This window comes from Lucilia sericata, unplaced genomic scaffold, assembly GCF_015586225.1.
Source record: "Lucilia sericata isolate MDLA Ls3-8-SP2 unplaced genomic scaffold, ASM1558622v1 Contig002303F_arrow, whole genome shotgun sequence".
Classification (NCBI taxonomy): domain Eukaryota; kingdom Metazoa; phylum Arthropoda; class Insecta; order Diptera; family Calliphoridae; genus Lucilia; species Lucilia sericata.
The window spans coordinates 25,001-41,558 of NW_023996119.1; the positions used below are offsets into that span (position 1 = coordinate 25,001).

Genomic DNA, 16,558 nt, shown 5'->3' on the forward strand with positions numbered 1-16,558 from the left:
CATTCTGTAATGATCATGTGTAAACTAATGATCTGATTATCCATTTGAGTACTGTTGATCTTTGATCATACTACATTTTTTACTCAGTTTCCTTAGCATACTTTTAGACATTCCATTATAACGATGTTACTTATTTCATTGCCAACATCATCATGTTAATGCATTTGGTATTTTGGGATTTTCTTATGTCTTCGGAATCAAGTGCATTAGTTTAATATTCCAACACCTAAATGTATGTATGTGTTACTTACTACATTCATGTAAGTTTAAAATTTTCAAGGTAGTACATATGCATAAGCTAATGTGAAAGGTTTTCATTTTTATTTTATTTTTTTTACATTTTATAGTAAAGAAATATTTTATTCGTTTTGTAAAAATACAAGTGAAATAGTGCTTGCTTTTGTTGTCTGTTTTACACCTTCTCTACATAAGTTTTATGTAGATATTTTTGTACTTTAAAAATGTATAAAGAACTTTAGAGTGGAGTCTTACTCAGAAAGATCAGCAAGTAGATATTTGTACATTCATTTCAATATGACATTGAGTGACAGAATTTTAAGCAGCAAAAGAAACATGTTGCATATTTTAGTGCGAAAAAAAATAATGCTTTGTCTGTATTTTATCTAAGAGATAAAATCAAGAAGGTTTTATTTAAATTTTTTTCATTATATGAAATATTTTTATACAGTACTTTAAAATTTTACTATAATAGAGTCATGATCTGATATTTATCTCCAACAATAATGGGGAAGGGTACTACGGATTTTTGTTGTTGTAACGCTTACCTTAAACTATACCAAATGACTAAAAACAGTATTATAGTTCGGGGTAGATTCCTCCATTAGACCGTTAATTTGCTTATCAGACTATATATAGACTCAACAATAGATTGGACTATAGTCTCTACTATTGTGTCAACTAGTGGTCTAATAATGACAACAATCTCAGTTATACATCGGACTATAGTCTCAGTAGACTATAACCTCGATATTGTTAACTCGACTATAGGCTATATTTCAATCTTTACTAAAAAAAATTAGTATAGTCTTGACTTTAGAGTAGACTATAGAGTAGAACTCTGGACTATAGAGTAGAGTAAAATATAGTCTAGAATGCAGGATAGACCTCAAACATGGCTAGACTATAGTCCGAGTAGATTGTGGAGTAGAATATAGTCTCGACTATGAAGTACTTTGCAGTCTGGACTATAGAGTCGATTGTAGTCTTAGGTATAGTGTACACTATAGTTATGACTGTAGAGAAGACTTAAGTAATAACTGCAGAGTAGACTACTGATTTAACTATAGACCAGTTCGAATTAAAGTCTCAACTACAGACTACTAAAGACAATAGTCTCAGTTATAGATCGGACTATAGTTTCAACAGACTAAAAGCTCGATATTAAAAACATAACTACAGAGATGGATCTGGGATCTGGCAATATACAAGCGTTTCAACTATAAACTAGACCCTTAACAAAATATCGACCAGATTTTAGTCTTTATTGGACCATAGATTGAACTATTAACCAGTCTATAAACTAGACTATAGTCTCAACGGTAGACTATACTATAGTCTCAACTATTAAATAGTCTTTCATCTATTAACCGCATTATAGTCTCAACTACTTATTAGTCTCCAATAAAGAGGATAGATCACTATAAAAATTATAATGCTACTGACTAAATTATTGTCAACTACAACTGTTCTTTTACTTTATAAAAATCTCATATATAACTCCCTCCTCCAGTAATTTATCATTCAATTTGAAGAAAGATTGTTTGCCGATTGATTAATTTTTTCGTACAACAAATAAATGTGAATAAATGTGATTAATTTGCATTTGAATGATAACTATTGTTCTCTAACAAACATATACACCATATCCATAACCAGCATGGACCTAACAAAATGCCATATATACTATTAGATATGTATGTAGATATATCCCAATTTATGGTCAGTACTTAACCCTAAAATTCTAAATGGTTCGTTCCCCTTTCTCTCAACTCATTCCTACTTAACCCAGTGATTATAACACTTTTTCAGTCCATTTTACCATTCTCATGATACTAACAAATGGAAGGGTAAGAAAAAATGAACATATTTTATTTGCCATATAAAAAACGCAATACTCCAAAAAAAGAAGTATAAAAGAAACGTATTTTGATACTGCTTAATCTTACTATCATCTTAACAATGGTTGGGTGCCTTGTAAGGCAACGTAACAGCCTCCTTTATAGCAGATTGTTCACAAGGCAGTGTGTGTGTATGTGTCTTACATTCAAAATTTCAAACTCTTTCCCAACGAAAGAGTATGTGTGTGTGTGTGTACTAGTATGTTCACTGGCCATCATTGTATTATTCAATGTAGTAAAATGTAATAGTTGGACAAATGTGGGTCCACATCATGATTTATGGTAAATGTGCAATTATCCTTAACATGAACATTAATCATGTTTTTTGGTTACACATACTAGCACACTGCTTGCATACAAACATATATTTATTCATATACACAAAACTTCTAAAGGCATAAAGGATACTACTTGTTATATCCTTATTTACAACAGACTCATACAAGACCATCTTTGATAAAGTTTGTTCTACGACAGAAAAAAGAAGAAGAAGAAGAGAATATTGCTTTTATATAAATTTCGTTCATAGATTCGTCTGGGCAAAAGGATATTTTATTGAATATGTTCAACTCAAAGATAAATATTCATCCATTCAAATTCATTTGTTTATGTATGAGTGTGTGTATGTGTAAGTACATGAATTTGTAAGTGGTAAACGGACATATAGTAACAAAATCCCATTGATATAAATATGTATTTAGTTTTGTGAGTGGGTACGAGGGGCAGGAAATTTAATTTTCATATTCAGAATGACAAAACATAAATAGACTAGACTATAGACTAGACTATGGAGTAGACTAGACTATAGACGAGACTATAGACTAGACTATAGACTAGACTATAGACCAGACTATAGAGTAGACTATAGACTAGACTATAGACTAGACTATAGACTAGACTATAGACTAGACTATAGACTAGACTATAGACTAGACTATAGACTAGACTATAGACTAGACTATAGACTAGACTATAGACTAGACTATAGACTAGACTATAGATTAGACAATAGACTAGATTATAGACTAGACTATAGACTAAACTATAGACTAGACTATAGACTAGACTATAGACTAAACTATAGACTAGACTATAGACTAGACTATAGACTACACTATAGACTAGACTATAGACTAGACTATAGACTAGACTATAGACTACACTATAGACTAGACTATAGACTAGACTATAGACTAGACTATAGACTAGACTATAGACTAGACTATAGACTACACTATAGACTACACTATAGACTAGACTATAGACTAGACTATAGACTAGACTATAGACTATAGACTAGACTATAGACTAGACTATAGACTAGACTATAGACTAGACTATAGACTAGACTATAGACTAGACTATAGACTAGACTATAGACTAGACTATAGACTAGACTATAGACTAGACTATAGACTAGACTATAGACTAGACTATAGACTAGACTATAGACTAGACTATAGACTAGACTGTAGACTAGACTGTAGACTAGACTATAGAATAGACTATAGACTAGACTATAGACTAGACTATAGACTAGACAATAGACTAGACTAGACTATAGACTAGACTATAGACTAGACTATAGACTAGACTATAGACTAGACTATAGACTAGACTATAGGCTAGACTATAGACCAGACTATAGACTAGACTATAGACTAGACTATAGACTAGACTATAGACTAGACTATAGACTAGACTATAGACTAGACTATAGACTAGACTATAGACTAGACTATAGACTAGACTATAGACTAGACTATAGACTAGACTATAGACTAGACTATAGACTAGACTATAGACTAGACTATAGACTAGACTATAGACTAGACTATAGACTAGACTATAGACTAGACTATAGACTAGACTATAGACTAGACTATAGACTAGACTATAGACTAGACTAAGACTAGACTATAGACTAGACTATAGACTAGACTATAGACTAGACTATAGACTAGACTATAGACTAGACTATAGACTAGACTATAGACTAGACTATAGACTAGACTATAGACTAGACTATAGACTAGACTATAGACTAGACTATAGACTAGACTATAGACTAGACTATAGACTAGACTATAGACTAGACTATAGACTAGACTATAGACTAGACTATAGACTAGACTATAGACTAGACTATAGACTAGACTATAGACTAGACTATAGACTAGACTATAGACTAGACTATAGACTAGACTATAGACTAGAGATAGACTAGACTATAGACTAGACTATAGACTAGACTATAGACTAGACTATAGACTAGACTATAGACTAGACTATAGGCTAGACTATAGACTAGACTATAGACTAGACTATAGGCTAGACTATAGACTAGACTTTAGACTCGACTATAGACTAGACTACAGACTTGACTATAAACTAGACTATTGACTGGGCTGTATACTAGACTATAGACTATACTATGGAGTAGACTGTAGTTTTAACTATATATTACATTATAGACTAGACTATAGAGTAGACTGTAGTCTTCACTATAGAGTCGACTATACTTAGTCTTGACTATAAAGTAGACTGTAGTCTTGGCTATAGGGTAGACTATAGTCCTAACTTTCTAGCTGCTAGACTATAGTCTCGGCAAGTAAAGTGACTTTAGACAAGAAAATTTACTTAGACATTAAAACATTAAAACGGCTCTCGTAGTTTTCATGATTTATTTTATACATCGATAACAAAACGCGTACATCATTTTGCCCAATGCAAATTGATTACATGACCAACATTATTTTTTTTTTTTATACAAAATTCCACAATGGACTTGTATGTTTGTTGTTGAATGAGTACTAAAGAAGGGACATTTCTACAGCAGATTATTGTTAAAGATTGTAATAAAATTAATAAATATGTAAACGTTTACAAAGTGTGCCTAAAGGATAGAGCAAAAGACTATTTACAATTAAGATTTGTGAAATGAATTATTTATCGTATATAATTTATACAAAAGAGATTTAAGATGAATAAAATGGATCAAGAAATAAACTAACAGATGTTAAGGGACCAACCAAGATGAAGCTGATTAAGATGTTTGCAATGTAGTTATATAGGAGTAGATATATTGTAATTGGAATTTCCTAACTTTTGAGTTGAGAAAATCAAATTGTTAAATTTAGTTTCAATAGAAATTAAACTGAGTAAATATAAAATTTTTAAAATGATGTATTTATTCGCATAAAAAAGGATGAAAACAGTTTTAAACCTAAATAATTTTTAACAAATTCGTTCACAACAATTTTGAGCTGAACACTCAATCACATTCACACAAAATGAAATATTCAAACAATAGAGGAAAGTGTTAGGACTTTCCGCCTGTTGGAGTTCTTAATGAGATCTGAGACGATAACGCTTGACAACACGATAACGGTAACCATCTTCAGCAGGAGGCAAGTAAGATTGTTGGGGTTGAGGAGCAGGGGGCAAGTAAGATTGTTGGGGTTGTGGAGCAGGGGGCAAGTAGGTTTGTTGGGGTTGAGGAGCAGGGGGCAAGTAGGATTGTTGGGGTTGAGGAGCAGGAGGCAAGTAAGATTGTTGAGGTTGAGGAGCAGGAGGCAAGTAAGATTGTTGGGGTTTAGCGGGAGGCAAGTAGGTTTGTTGGGGTTGAGGGGCAGGAGGCAAGTAGGATTGTTGAGGTTGAGCAGGAGGCAAGTAGGTTTGTTGAGGTTCAGCGGGAGGCAAGTAGGTTTGTTGTGGTTGAGCGGGAGGCAAATATGTCTGCTGAGGTGCTGGTGGATTGTAGTGGTAACCTTCATCTTGAGGGGCGGGTTGATTGTAGTGATAACTATCATCATGTTTGGGATAATTGTAGGCACCACCCAAATGAGATACATCAGCAGCAGCTAAACCCAAAAGGGCAAATACAACAGCTACGGAATATTTCTAAAAAAAAAAACAAAGAATATAAACAATAAAAATCAAATTTTAAAATATGTAAATTAATAACAATATTTGTTTAATGTTTAAACTTTAACACTAACCATTTTGTTTGTTTGCTTTGCTCTTCTCAGTAGGAAAGATAAAATTGATTTGCTATACATTTGCCAGCATCATTTCGCTTTTATATGATTATTCAAGAAACAATTTTAGCGGCGTTTGTAGATTTTTTTAATTATTGGTTGTTTTTCTTTGTTTTAATTGGACTGGCATTGAAAAAGCCCTCATCATAAGACAATCGATCCGACTGGAAACATGTTAAAAATGCAGACGAAAAATGTTGCTGTTTGTTGACGAAACATCAAATCCATAGAAAAAGTTTGTCGATAAAATTGCAAGTTCATTTTAGGTTTAAGCGTATAAAAAGTAATGATTTTTAATTTCTCAATTTTATGTATGTGTGTGTGTGTGTGAGTGTTTGAATGGTTTGTTATTTTACTATTTTGTTTAATGATTTATTTTCTACAATATTAATTTGTTTTAGTTTTTCTGTTTCTTAAACAAGCCGTTTAGTTTATGTTTATAATCTTCATTAATCTGTTTAGTATTATCAGTATTGGTCGCACTTTTGTGTACACTGAAAGAAATATTTGATTGATATTTCCGAGTTTTTTTTTTTTCAAGATATAAGTTGTCTAGTGGATTTCTCATTGAAAGAAGGTTACTTTAGCTTGGTTCTTCTACATGTTTCCAGACTATTCCATACTTTTTCAACCTTTTGAAAAAATTTTGTGTTCAGAGCTTCTTAAAGTTCTAATACATAATGATCTTTTCACTCTATCAAGTTCAAGTCCACTTTAGCAGATATCCATATGTGGGAAGAGCACGTGCAAAAACTGAACGCATCCATTTAACTATGTTGATACTAAGTCTCAATATTATCCCGAACTTCTAACGTCAAGTGAAGCAGCACACAGTTACTTTCTTGACTCAATGTTGAATGTTCAGTTTCCATGATTTCTGTTGTGAAGAGTCCAAAATAATTCCCAGATATTTATCATTGTTTTTTAAGGGAATTTCACTTGGACTATGAGTTATTGTTCTGAATTGTAACACTTTTATCTGGCTTAGATTTACTCTAGGCTCCTGTCCATGATACAGTTTTTAAGTTTCACTACACTGTCCGCATAAGCAGCAGTTTTTCCTCTATTCTCATATCTAAAAAGATACGCTAGATCGAGGTAAGTTCTAAGTAATCCGTACTCAAATCAATCGTTAAAACTAAGTATAGACAATATTATAGTCTAAACTGTAGATCAGACTACAGTCTCAACTAAATACTAGACAATAGTGTTAACTATTACTTTTAAGACAGTCGTCCTCACTATATACTACAGTTCACAGTATATGTATACTATGCTATATAATAATCCCAACTACTAACAGCTGATTGAGACGCAATGCTTGCTGGCGATTTCAACATAAGAACATAATTTGGCGCCGACAATTCAGGAATTTCACGTGCCATAGGAAACTATGGCTTCGGTTTAATAAATGGTAATGTAGACCGCTTCTTCGCAATGTGTCAAGCTTTCAACATTGTTATTGGAATGGAAGCAGGAAGTTACAACTGTTAAGAAAACGATTTGATATATAGAAACTAAACGCAAGAGAAACGAGGTGTGACTATTGATAAGTGAAAAATTTCAGTCAGATGACCGAAACAAGTCTCGGGGAGAAGACAAACTCCCAGCTGGATTATTGCAATTGACCCTCTAGCTATAGCGGACATTATACAGCCTTTTATGACGGAGACATGTTGGAAAGGCCACCGATTGAATGTACAAACAGTTCTAGTTCTATTTCTGTTCTAGTTCTGTTCTAGTTCTGTTCCTGCTCTAGTTCTAGTTCTATTCTGTTCTGTTCTGTTCTGTTCTGTTCTAGTTCTGTTCTGTTCTGTTCTAGTTCTGTTCTAGTTCTGTTCTAGTTCTGTTCTAGTTCTGTTCTAGTTCTGTTCTGTTCTGTTCTGTTCTGTTCTAGTTCTGTTCTAGTTCTGTTCTAGTTCTGTTCTAGTTCTGTTCTAGTTCTGTTCTAGTTCTGTTCTAGTTCTGTTCTGTTCTAGTTCTGTTCTGTTCTAGTTCTGTTCTAGTTCTGTTCTAGTTCTGTTCTAGTTCTGTTCTAGTTCTGTTCTAATTCTGTTCTAGTTCTGTTCTAGTTCTGTTCTAGTTCTGTTCTAGTTCTGTTCTAGTTCTGTTCTAGTTCTGTTCTAGTTCTGTTCTAGTTCTATTCTAGTTTTGTTCTAGTTCTGTTCTAGTTCTGTTCTAGTTCTGTTCTAGTTCTGTTCTAGTTCTGTTCTAGTTCTGTTCTAGTTCTGTTCAAGTTCTGCTCTAGTTCTGTTCTAGTTCTGTCTAGTTCTGTTCTAGTTCTGTTCTAGTTCTGTTCTAGTTCTGTTCTAGTTCTGTTCTAGTTCTGTTCTAGTTCTGTTCTAGTTCTGTTCTAGTTCTGTTCTAGTTCTGTTCTAGTTCTGTTCTATTCTGTTCTATTCTGTTCTAGTTCTATTCTGTTCTAGTTCTGTTCTAGTTCTGTTCTAGTTCTGTTCTAGTTCTGTTCTAGTTCTGTTCTAGTTCTGTTCTAGTTCTGTTCTAGTTCTGTTCTAGTTCTGTTCTAGTTCTGTTCTAGTTCTGTTCTAGTTCTGTTCTAGTTCTGTTCTAGTTCTGTTCTAGTTCTGTTCTAGTTCTGTTCTAGTTCTGTTCTAGTTCTGTTCTAGTTCTGTTCTAGTTCTGTTCTAGTTCTGTTCTAGTTCTGTTCTAGTTCTGTTCTAGTTCTGTTCTAGTTCTGTTCTAGTTCTGTTCTAGTTCTGTTCTAGTTCTGTTCTAGTTCTGTTCTAGTTCTGTTCTAGTTCTGTTCTAGTTCTGTTCTAGTTCTGTTCTAGTTCTGTTCTAGTTCTGTTCTAGTTCTGTTCTAGTTCTGTTCTAGTTCTGTTCTAGTTCTGTTCTAGTTCTGTTCTAGTTCTGTTCTAGTTCTGTTCTAGTTCTGTTCTAGTTCTGTTCTAGTTCTGTTCTAGTTCTGTTCTAGTTCTGTTCTAGATCTTTTCTAGTTCTGTTCTAGTTCTGTTTTAGTTCTGTTAGAGGAAGTATTAAGCTTTCAAAATATAACCGAGATTTAAATACTTAAGTTAGTGTTTAGTTTCAGCGATCCATGTCTCTTGAGTAAAATATTAATTTTTCTAAGTGTATTAGCTTTGGCAAAAATCTACCCAAGAGACAATTAACAATGAAATGAAACTAATTTTTCTTTAAAACATCATAAATCATCTGCATGTATCAATCTTAAACATTTATAACGTATAATGATTTTTCTTATACCACAACTAATCTATAAACATACAAAATACTAAAATTTGTATAACTTCGATACATAATACATACTTAATAATACTTGAGTTATTACAACATTAATGAGATACAAACGTTAACTCTTCTGTACTGCGTTTGGATCATAGAGAAACGAACTTAAGTGTTGGTTGTGTTTGTACGTTTTTTTTGGGTCTTTTGATGTGGGATTAAGTTTGATGAAATATTTGATTAAGTAGATATAGAAAAAAGAAGAAACAATAAATATTAATTGAATTTAATATGATGTTACTGTAGCAAGATGACGATGATGACTATGATGATGATGATGTTGTTGTTTTTGTTTCATATTGTTACTGATTGACCATTGTGTGTCTTTAACTTTAGTAAATGGTCACGTGTCAGGGCTTGAGTGGTTTTTGTCGTTGATGAAATGTTAATGCATTAGAGCATAACGTATTTAATATTCAAATTGTCAAATTCACTTAACAGAAGGTGTATAGTTATTTTGACACCTTCTTTTGGTTCTCATGATTAATTATTTATTTTTTGTATTTATTTTTATTTTAAAATGATCTTAAATTTAATTTATGCATAATAAAAATTATTTATTTTTAGTTTTATGTGTTTTTATTAAATATTTATGTTTCGTTTTATAGCCATTGGTTGGTTGGTGGTTTGGTTTTGGAGTTGTATAAATGCATTTAAAAAGGAAATGATAATTTAAACAGCTAAGAGCTCGTTTAAAAGGTCAGTGGATCTAAATTCGCAAATTTTTGGCAATTATTAACATTTCGAAGTCATCTTTAATGATTTATTTCATTATTTTTTAATTTATTAATTTTTTGGCAAAATGCATTTAAGCGAAGAAAAAAATAAATAAAAATTAACACTACATAACATTATAACCTTATAGTTTGAGGTTAGTTAAGTAATTTAGTGTGGGTTACGTATGAATAAATTTTAAATTTGCATAGTTTGTTTTTGGCGAAATCTCAAATATTAATGAGGAAATCCGCAAATTGGCTTTAAGTAAGTTAAGAAGTTGAGATCAAATGACAGTTTAAATAATGAAAACTCCCATATATATAGCTACTAAAACTACTTACTACTAGTAATCCCTTATGCTCATAAATAACATATATGTCTAGCTTTTAATATTTGCTGTCCGCCTCTCCTTTCATTTTTCGCTTTTTCTTAACCATATGGGAATTATAACCCTACATGTTTACTAATCTTTATATCGCCTTTATATTATGCAGGAAGAAAATTGAAAAATTAATTAAATTATGTTTAAAATTTAATCTGTCTAATAATATACACTTTGTTATTTGTAGATCATCTACCATTTCCTATTCAAACAAACATAATTAATAACTTATATTAATAATTTAGTCATATATTTTAGACTTAATTATAAGTTTATTAACTTTAACTCATAATATTTAAACCGGTTAATAATAACGGCTATATACTACTCGCATGCTTATAAAAAGGTGTTTCTTTGCATATGGTGTTTTCAAAATTGTCAACACTTTCTTGTGTTATTTAATTGTGGTATTTAGTTTTGTTTGGTATTTCCCTAAAGCGACCTTTACATTGAATTCCCAACCGGTTTATTGAATTCGTTAGCAAAATCTAACAGAGCAGATCACAGATCACATACTAGTTAGATATTGAACTTTGCCTTTTGGGTTACAGTTATTTAGTAGCAAATATAACATTCTTTATTCAATCCTCTAAGTCTATACAAATAAAATTCTAACTCAATTTACCGATCACAGTGACGCTGATCATACGCACGTTGTAGTAAAGCGGATCAAAGTCTCTGACGGAACTAATATATGTGGTAGCACTATACCGAGTCATTCTTTATATGAAATTGCTTCGAATGTTTTGAAATTATGTGGAACGAAGCCATAAGAAGTCTACTAAGAAAATTCGACTAGAATACGCGGATAACGTTGCAGGAGCTTCCATCGGAATACGATATTTCAGAAACCCGAAGAACTAAAAGATGTTTCAAAACTTTTACTAACAGATCTTCCGATAAGAGACTAGGTTGTTCATAAGCCCTAAATTATTTGGCTTATAAACTGTTCAATATTCAACCTGACAATCCGCAGACTAATATACCAGCACTATAACGAGTCACAAATATTGCTCAATATTGACTTAGCTATAAATACAGGTTAATCTTGGTTAGAAAGCGGATCTATCGGTCTTAGGACCACTAACTCATAAATTTTTATCAAGATCCAAAATTTTCTTGTTTTGCGAAAATCTAGACTATAGCATTTTGAATATTTTCTAAAATTGAATGTTATGCAATAAGTATTCCTGATCCGATATTGTACATTCGAAAATGTTGATTAACATCAGCAGAATCATATGTCAAACGCTAGGTAATATCTATTTATCTCTTTGCAAGATGTGGAAATAGGGCATTACTCTTAGCTACTCTGAAATGAAGACTATCTGAAATATAAGAATGTTTCCTATGCAGATAACGTTGCAGAAGCTTTCATCTGAATGCGAAATTTCAAAGACTCGAAGAACTAAAAGCTACTAAGTCGATGGAGTATACACAAAAGAGCACAAGACTGAGAAAAACCCTTAACTGCTAAACTGGATTTTAAGAGCGATTAATCAACTGAATTTATTTCCACCCAGGGGTATGTTACTTACTTGATGATCTTCACCATCTTGGTGTTACTACCAATACCTCCAGTCTGCCTGGACTATAAACTAGTGCTGTCAAATGTATGCTCAGAAGGAAAGGATTGGGTTCGAATCAGGGAACTTTATAATAGGGAACCGATGGCCTACAAGAATTTAGGGCTTTGTCTTGTCGCGAATATTGGAGAGGTCTTTTCGAGGTGCACGTGGTGGCTGTGGTTTAGATCTAAACTAGCGGGAAGATGAATGTTGGTTAAAAGACTGATTGATACCCCGCAGAGGAGTGATTATAGGACTAAGCTTTAGAAATTAGTTAGTGTCAGGTGTCTCACCCATCCGTATACCTAGAATAAGTGTGTAGGATGAATGAGAAGTGTGCTGGATTGAATGATGATGGATATAAGGTATCTTATAGAAGTAATACCAATAAATTTTCCTTTCTTGTTTGGGTACGTTCAGGCTTTACTCTCTTCATACTAGATTTACCACAGTGAGTTATTTGTGAGTAAGAAAAAGTCCTCGGCTTATTTGATGTATTAGAATGTCTCTAGATGCTGTTGCCGAATCAACAGAGGCCATCCCATCTTTAGATAGATAGCTCGAGTACTTGAACAAAGTGAATGCTCATGGACCGACAGAACCATTTAAAAAATTTCCGCCGGCGTATAAGAAACTCAAAGGTGATGAGTCATCTAATAAGCTCACCCTGTGGTTATAAAAGTACCACTAGACTAAAACTCTAACTGCTTCTTTCTTAGCAAAATTCTAAAGAGAATGTCAATCCTTATAACGGGATCCATGAGATAAACATCAACTTAACCTCTATTTAAATTTATTTACATTGCTAAACTTGACTAAAACTGACTTGCAGACCAAGGCACGGCTTTCAGATAGAATGTAAAAGGCGTTTGGTCACACAAACCCTGCGGACTCGTGATTATTATAGAGATGATATCTAGTCTCCCAGATGCTATCGATTACTGCACTCCCAAATACTTTTACCACAAACTTTGCTGATTTACTATCTCCGAAGATTCGAGACTGATAGAAGATTTCTCCTATTTCTCTTCGTTATACATGAATGAATTGAAATGACGAGACATTCAAAAGTCATATTCAAATGGTAACAGTGTTAGTTAAGGGGATTTGAAGGGAAGCTGTGTAGCTGATGAATAAGTGGAAATAGGAGCCTCAATACCGGTATAGACATAGATAACTTTTTCGGAATTTCGCTCAAACAATTAAATAAAATGTTCTATAACCTTTCCCAGACACTTTCGAACAGCGAGCCAACTTGCAACATTAACCCGTAATACGTAATACTACCCACGTTATATCTTCTACAATTATGTCATCACCTACATAGCAACCTAATAGCTATCATTACAGGGCACTGAATAATTGTTAATCACGCAAGAAGACTTGGTTTACCCAATAGTGATTTTGTCGAAGCTGTCAGGATGAAGAGTCTATTGATCACCTTATTTGTCATTGTCTTGCTTTTATTTACGCAACAACTTACTATTCAATGACTACCACATACTTTCTGCATTACTTTTAAATACTTTTGAAATGACTTAACTATAATCATATATGTAAGTACTTATTATGAGTTTTGTCTTTATTTTGCATAATTCATTTGATCGTGCGTTATTACGAATACGAGAACCAGGTTTGTGATCTATATCGCATTTCTTTTGTACATAAAACAAAGCAACCTTTAAACTCCCTATTTGTAATGACTTATCTAAGTACTTGTTTTGTAAGTTACAAGAAACTTGTGATAAGAGTTTGTGTTATCGTTGGGTATATCTCCATTCGCTATTTACGATTAAAGGTTTTAGAATTTGGAATTGATAACCTTTTGTTGCTGTCATAAATTGTTAAAAAAAAGTGTGTAAAATCAAGCCTAAAGTTTTTGAAAAAATTTCATTGTTTATAAATCACTAATAGCAGTTGTTTACTATTTTCTGATGATTTCTCATGAATATTTAACAGGACTTTAACAACAATTGATTTTTACACTTTAGCAATTAAATTAAAATAACAAATAAATAACAATAAAAATACTATATAGACTTTATATTATAATTTACAAATACATAACTAATACAAATACAACGAAGCACTTTGTGTTTGAAAACAACACTAGAGATCTTTGACCTTCATATTAGCAGTGACCTTGACTTATATTAATTGTTTGAAAAAACCCATAGGGTAAACTGAATAGCTATTCAAACAAAAGACATCTAGGGCCTTATTCATAAAAATTTATCAAAGGTTTATAAGACAATTTTTCATACTAAATTTCTGCTATAAACCTTTGATAAGTTGTTATGAATAAGGCAGCTAATGTATAAATTATTTTTTTTAAAGAATCATAAATAAATATGTTGCTGTTTGCTAATACGAAGAATTTTTGATAAAAATGTCTAAAATAACATTTAAATTATAACATTAAAGTTCCTACCACTACTACTACTAGAGAGCTTAAAGTTTTTTCTGGCAAAATTAATATTGCCAAAATTAATATTTTTTTTCGACAAATATTAAAAACATCTTGTTTAAAAAAGAAATACGGTGGCTATTTTTTAATTAAAAATATAAATAACAACGGCGCCGCTATTTTAGCCTGTATATGACAACAAATTAATAAATTAAAATGTTTAATATCTAAATATGGACATCATCATCGATTCATATTCATAGTTTAGTTGGTGCATCCTCATCATTGTTTTTTTTTTTATATTTCTTTATGGTCTTAATTAATGATTTGTTATTTAAATTAAATGAAAATTTTATGCTTAATATTAAATTATAGTCTAATATTTATGATTATGTGTATTTTTTTTTTAATAATATTTTTTTATTACAAATTTATGTAGGAATTTATTTATTTTTTTTATAAGTTTATTGCCACTACTGGTTTTCTTAAAATAGATATAAACTACAAAAAATTGTAAATACTTCTCAAACATCTTGATCTTTAACATCACCAACGCCATGATCACTAAGCAACAACACAGTCATTTGGTGTTGATTTTTTTATAATTGATAATATCATTCATTTTTTAGTGACCATAAACAGTTGACTATTTTAAAGTAAATTTTTACCGTATACATTTGCATAATTTTGTTTAAGTTTTATAGTATTGTTAAGCTCTTTTTATATGCTTTTGGTGAGCAATATTAAATGGTTTTAAACTGGCGAATTACTCACCAACCACGGAGTTTGTGGGTATGTTTAGTTCAGTCGTTACACAATATCTATAGGTGATATGGTTTCAACTACTAATTTCAGTTTTGTACTAGAACTGAACGAGAACTGAACTAGAAGTGAACAAGAAACTTAACTAGAACTTAAATAGAACTGAACTGAACTAGAACTGAACTAGAACTGAACTAGAACTGAACTAGAACTGAACTAGAACTGAACTAGAACTGAACTAGAACTGAACTAGAACCTGAACTAGAACTGAACTAGAACTGAACTCGAACTGAACTAGAACTGAACTAGAACTGAACTAGAACTGAACTAGAACTGAACTAGAACTGAACTAGAACTGAATAGAACTGAACTAGAACTGAACTAGAACTGAACTAGAACTGAACTAGAACTGAACTAGAACTGAACTAGAACTGAACTAGAACTGAACCTAGAACTGAACTAGAACTGAACTAGAACTGAACTAGAACTGAACTAGAACTGAACTAGAACTGAACTAGAACTGAACTAGAACTGAACTAGAGACTGAACTAGAACTGAACTAGAACTGAACTAGACTGAACTAGAAACTGAACAGAACTGAACTAGAACTGAACTAGAACTGAACTAGAACTGAACTGAAACTGAACTAGAACTGAACTAGAACTGAACTAGAACGGAAACTAGAACTGAACTAGAACTGAACTAGAACTGAACTAGAACTGACTAGAACTGAACTAGAACTGAAACTAGAACTGAACTAGAACTGAACTAGAACTGAACTAGAACTGAACTAGAACTGGAACTAGAACTGAACTAGAATGAAAACTAGAACTGACTAGAACTGAACTAGAACTGAACTAGAACTGAACTAGAACGGAACTAGAACTGGAAACTAGAACTGAACTAGAACTGAACTAGAACTGAACTAGAACTGAACTAGAAAGAACTGAACTAGAACTGAACTAGAACTGAACTAGAACTGAACTAGAACTGAACTAGAACTGAACTAAAACTGAACTAAACTGAACTAGAACTGAACTAGAACTGAACTAGAACTGAACTAGAACTGAACTAGAACTGAACTAGAACTGAACTAGAACTGAACTAGAACTGAAAGAACTGAACTAGAACTGAACTAGAACTGAACTAGAACTGAACTAGAACTGAACTAGAACTGAACTAGAACTGAACTAGAACTGAACTAGAACTGAACTAGAACTGAACTAGAACTGAACTAGAACTGAACTAGAACTGAACTAGAACTGAACTAGAACTGAACTAGA

At 32.2% G+C, this 16,558-nt stretch overlaps 1 protein-coding gene across 1 annotated transcript; it reads right to left on the minus strand.

Moving 5' to 3' along the window:
- Nucleotides 1-5,308: 5,308 nt before the first annotated feature.
- Nucleotides 5,309-6,189, minus strand: LOC119613787 (snake venom metalloprotease inhibitor 02A10-like). The gene is made up of 2 exons (XM_037969830.1): nt 6,140-6,189; nt 5,309-6,041 (listed from the first exon to the last, which is right to left on the minus strand). The coding sequence occupies exons 1-2, from the start codon at nt 6,140-6,142 to the stop codon at nt 5,487-5,489; spliced, it is 558 nt and encodes a 185-aa protein (XP_037825758.1). The 5' UTR covers nt 6,143-6,189; the 3' UTR covers nt 5,309-5,486.
- Between the last annotated feature and the right edge of the window lie 10,369 nt (nt 6,190-16,558).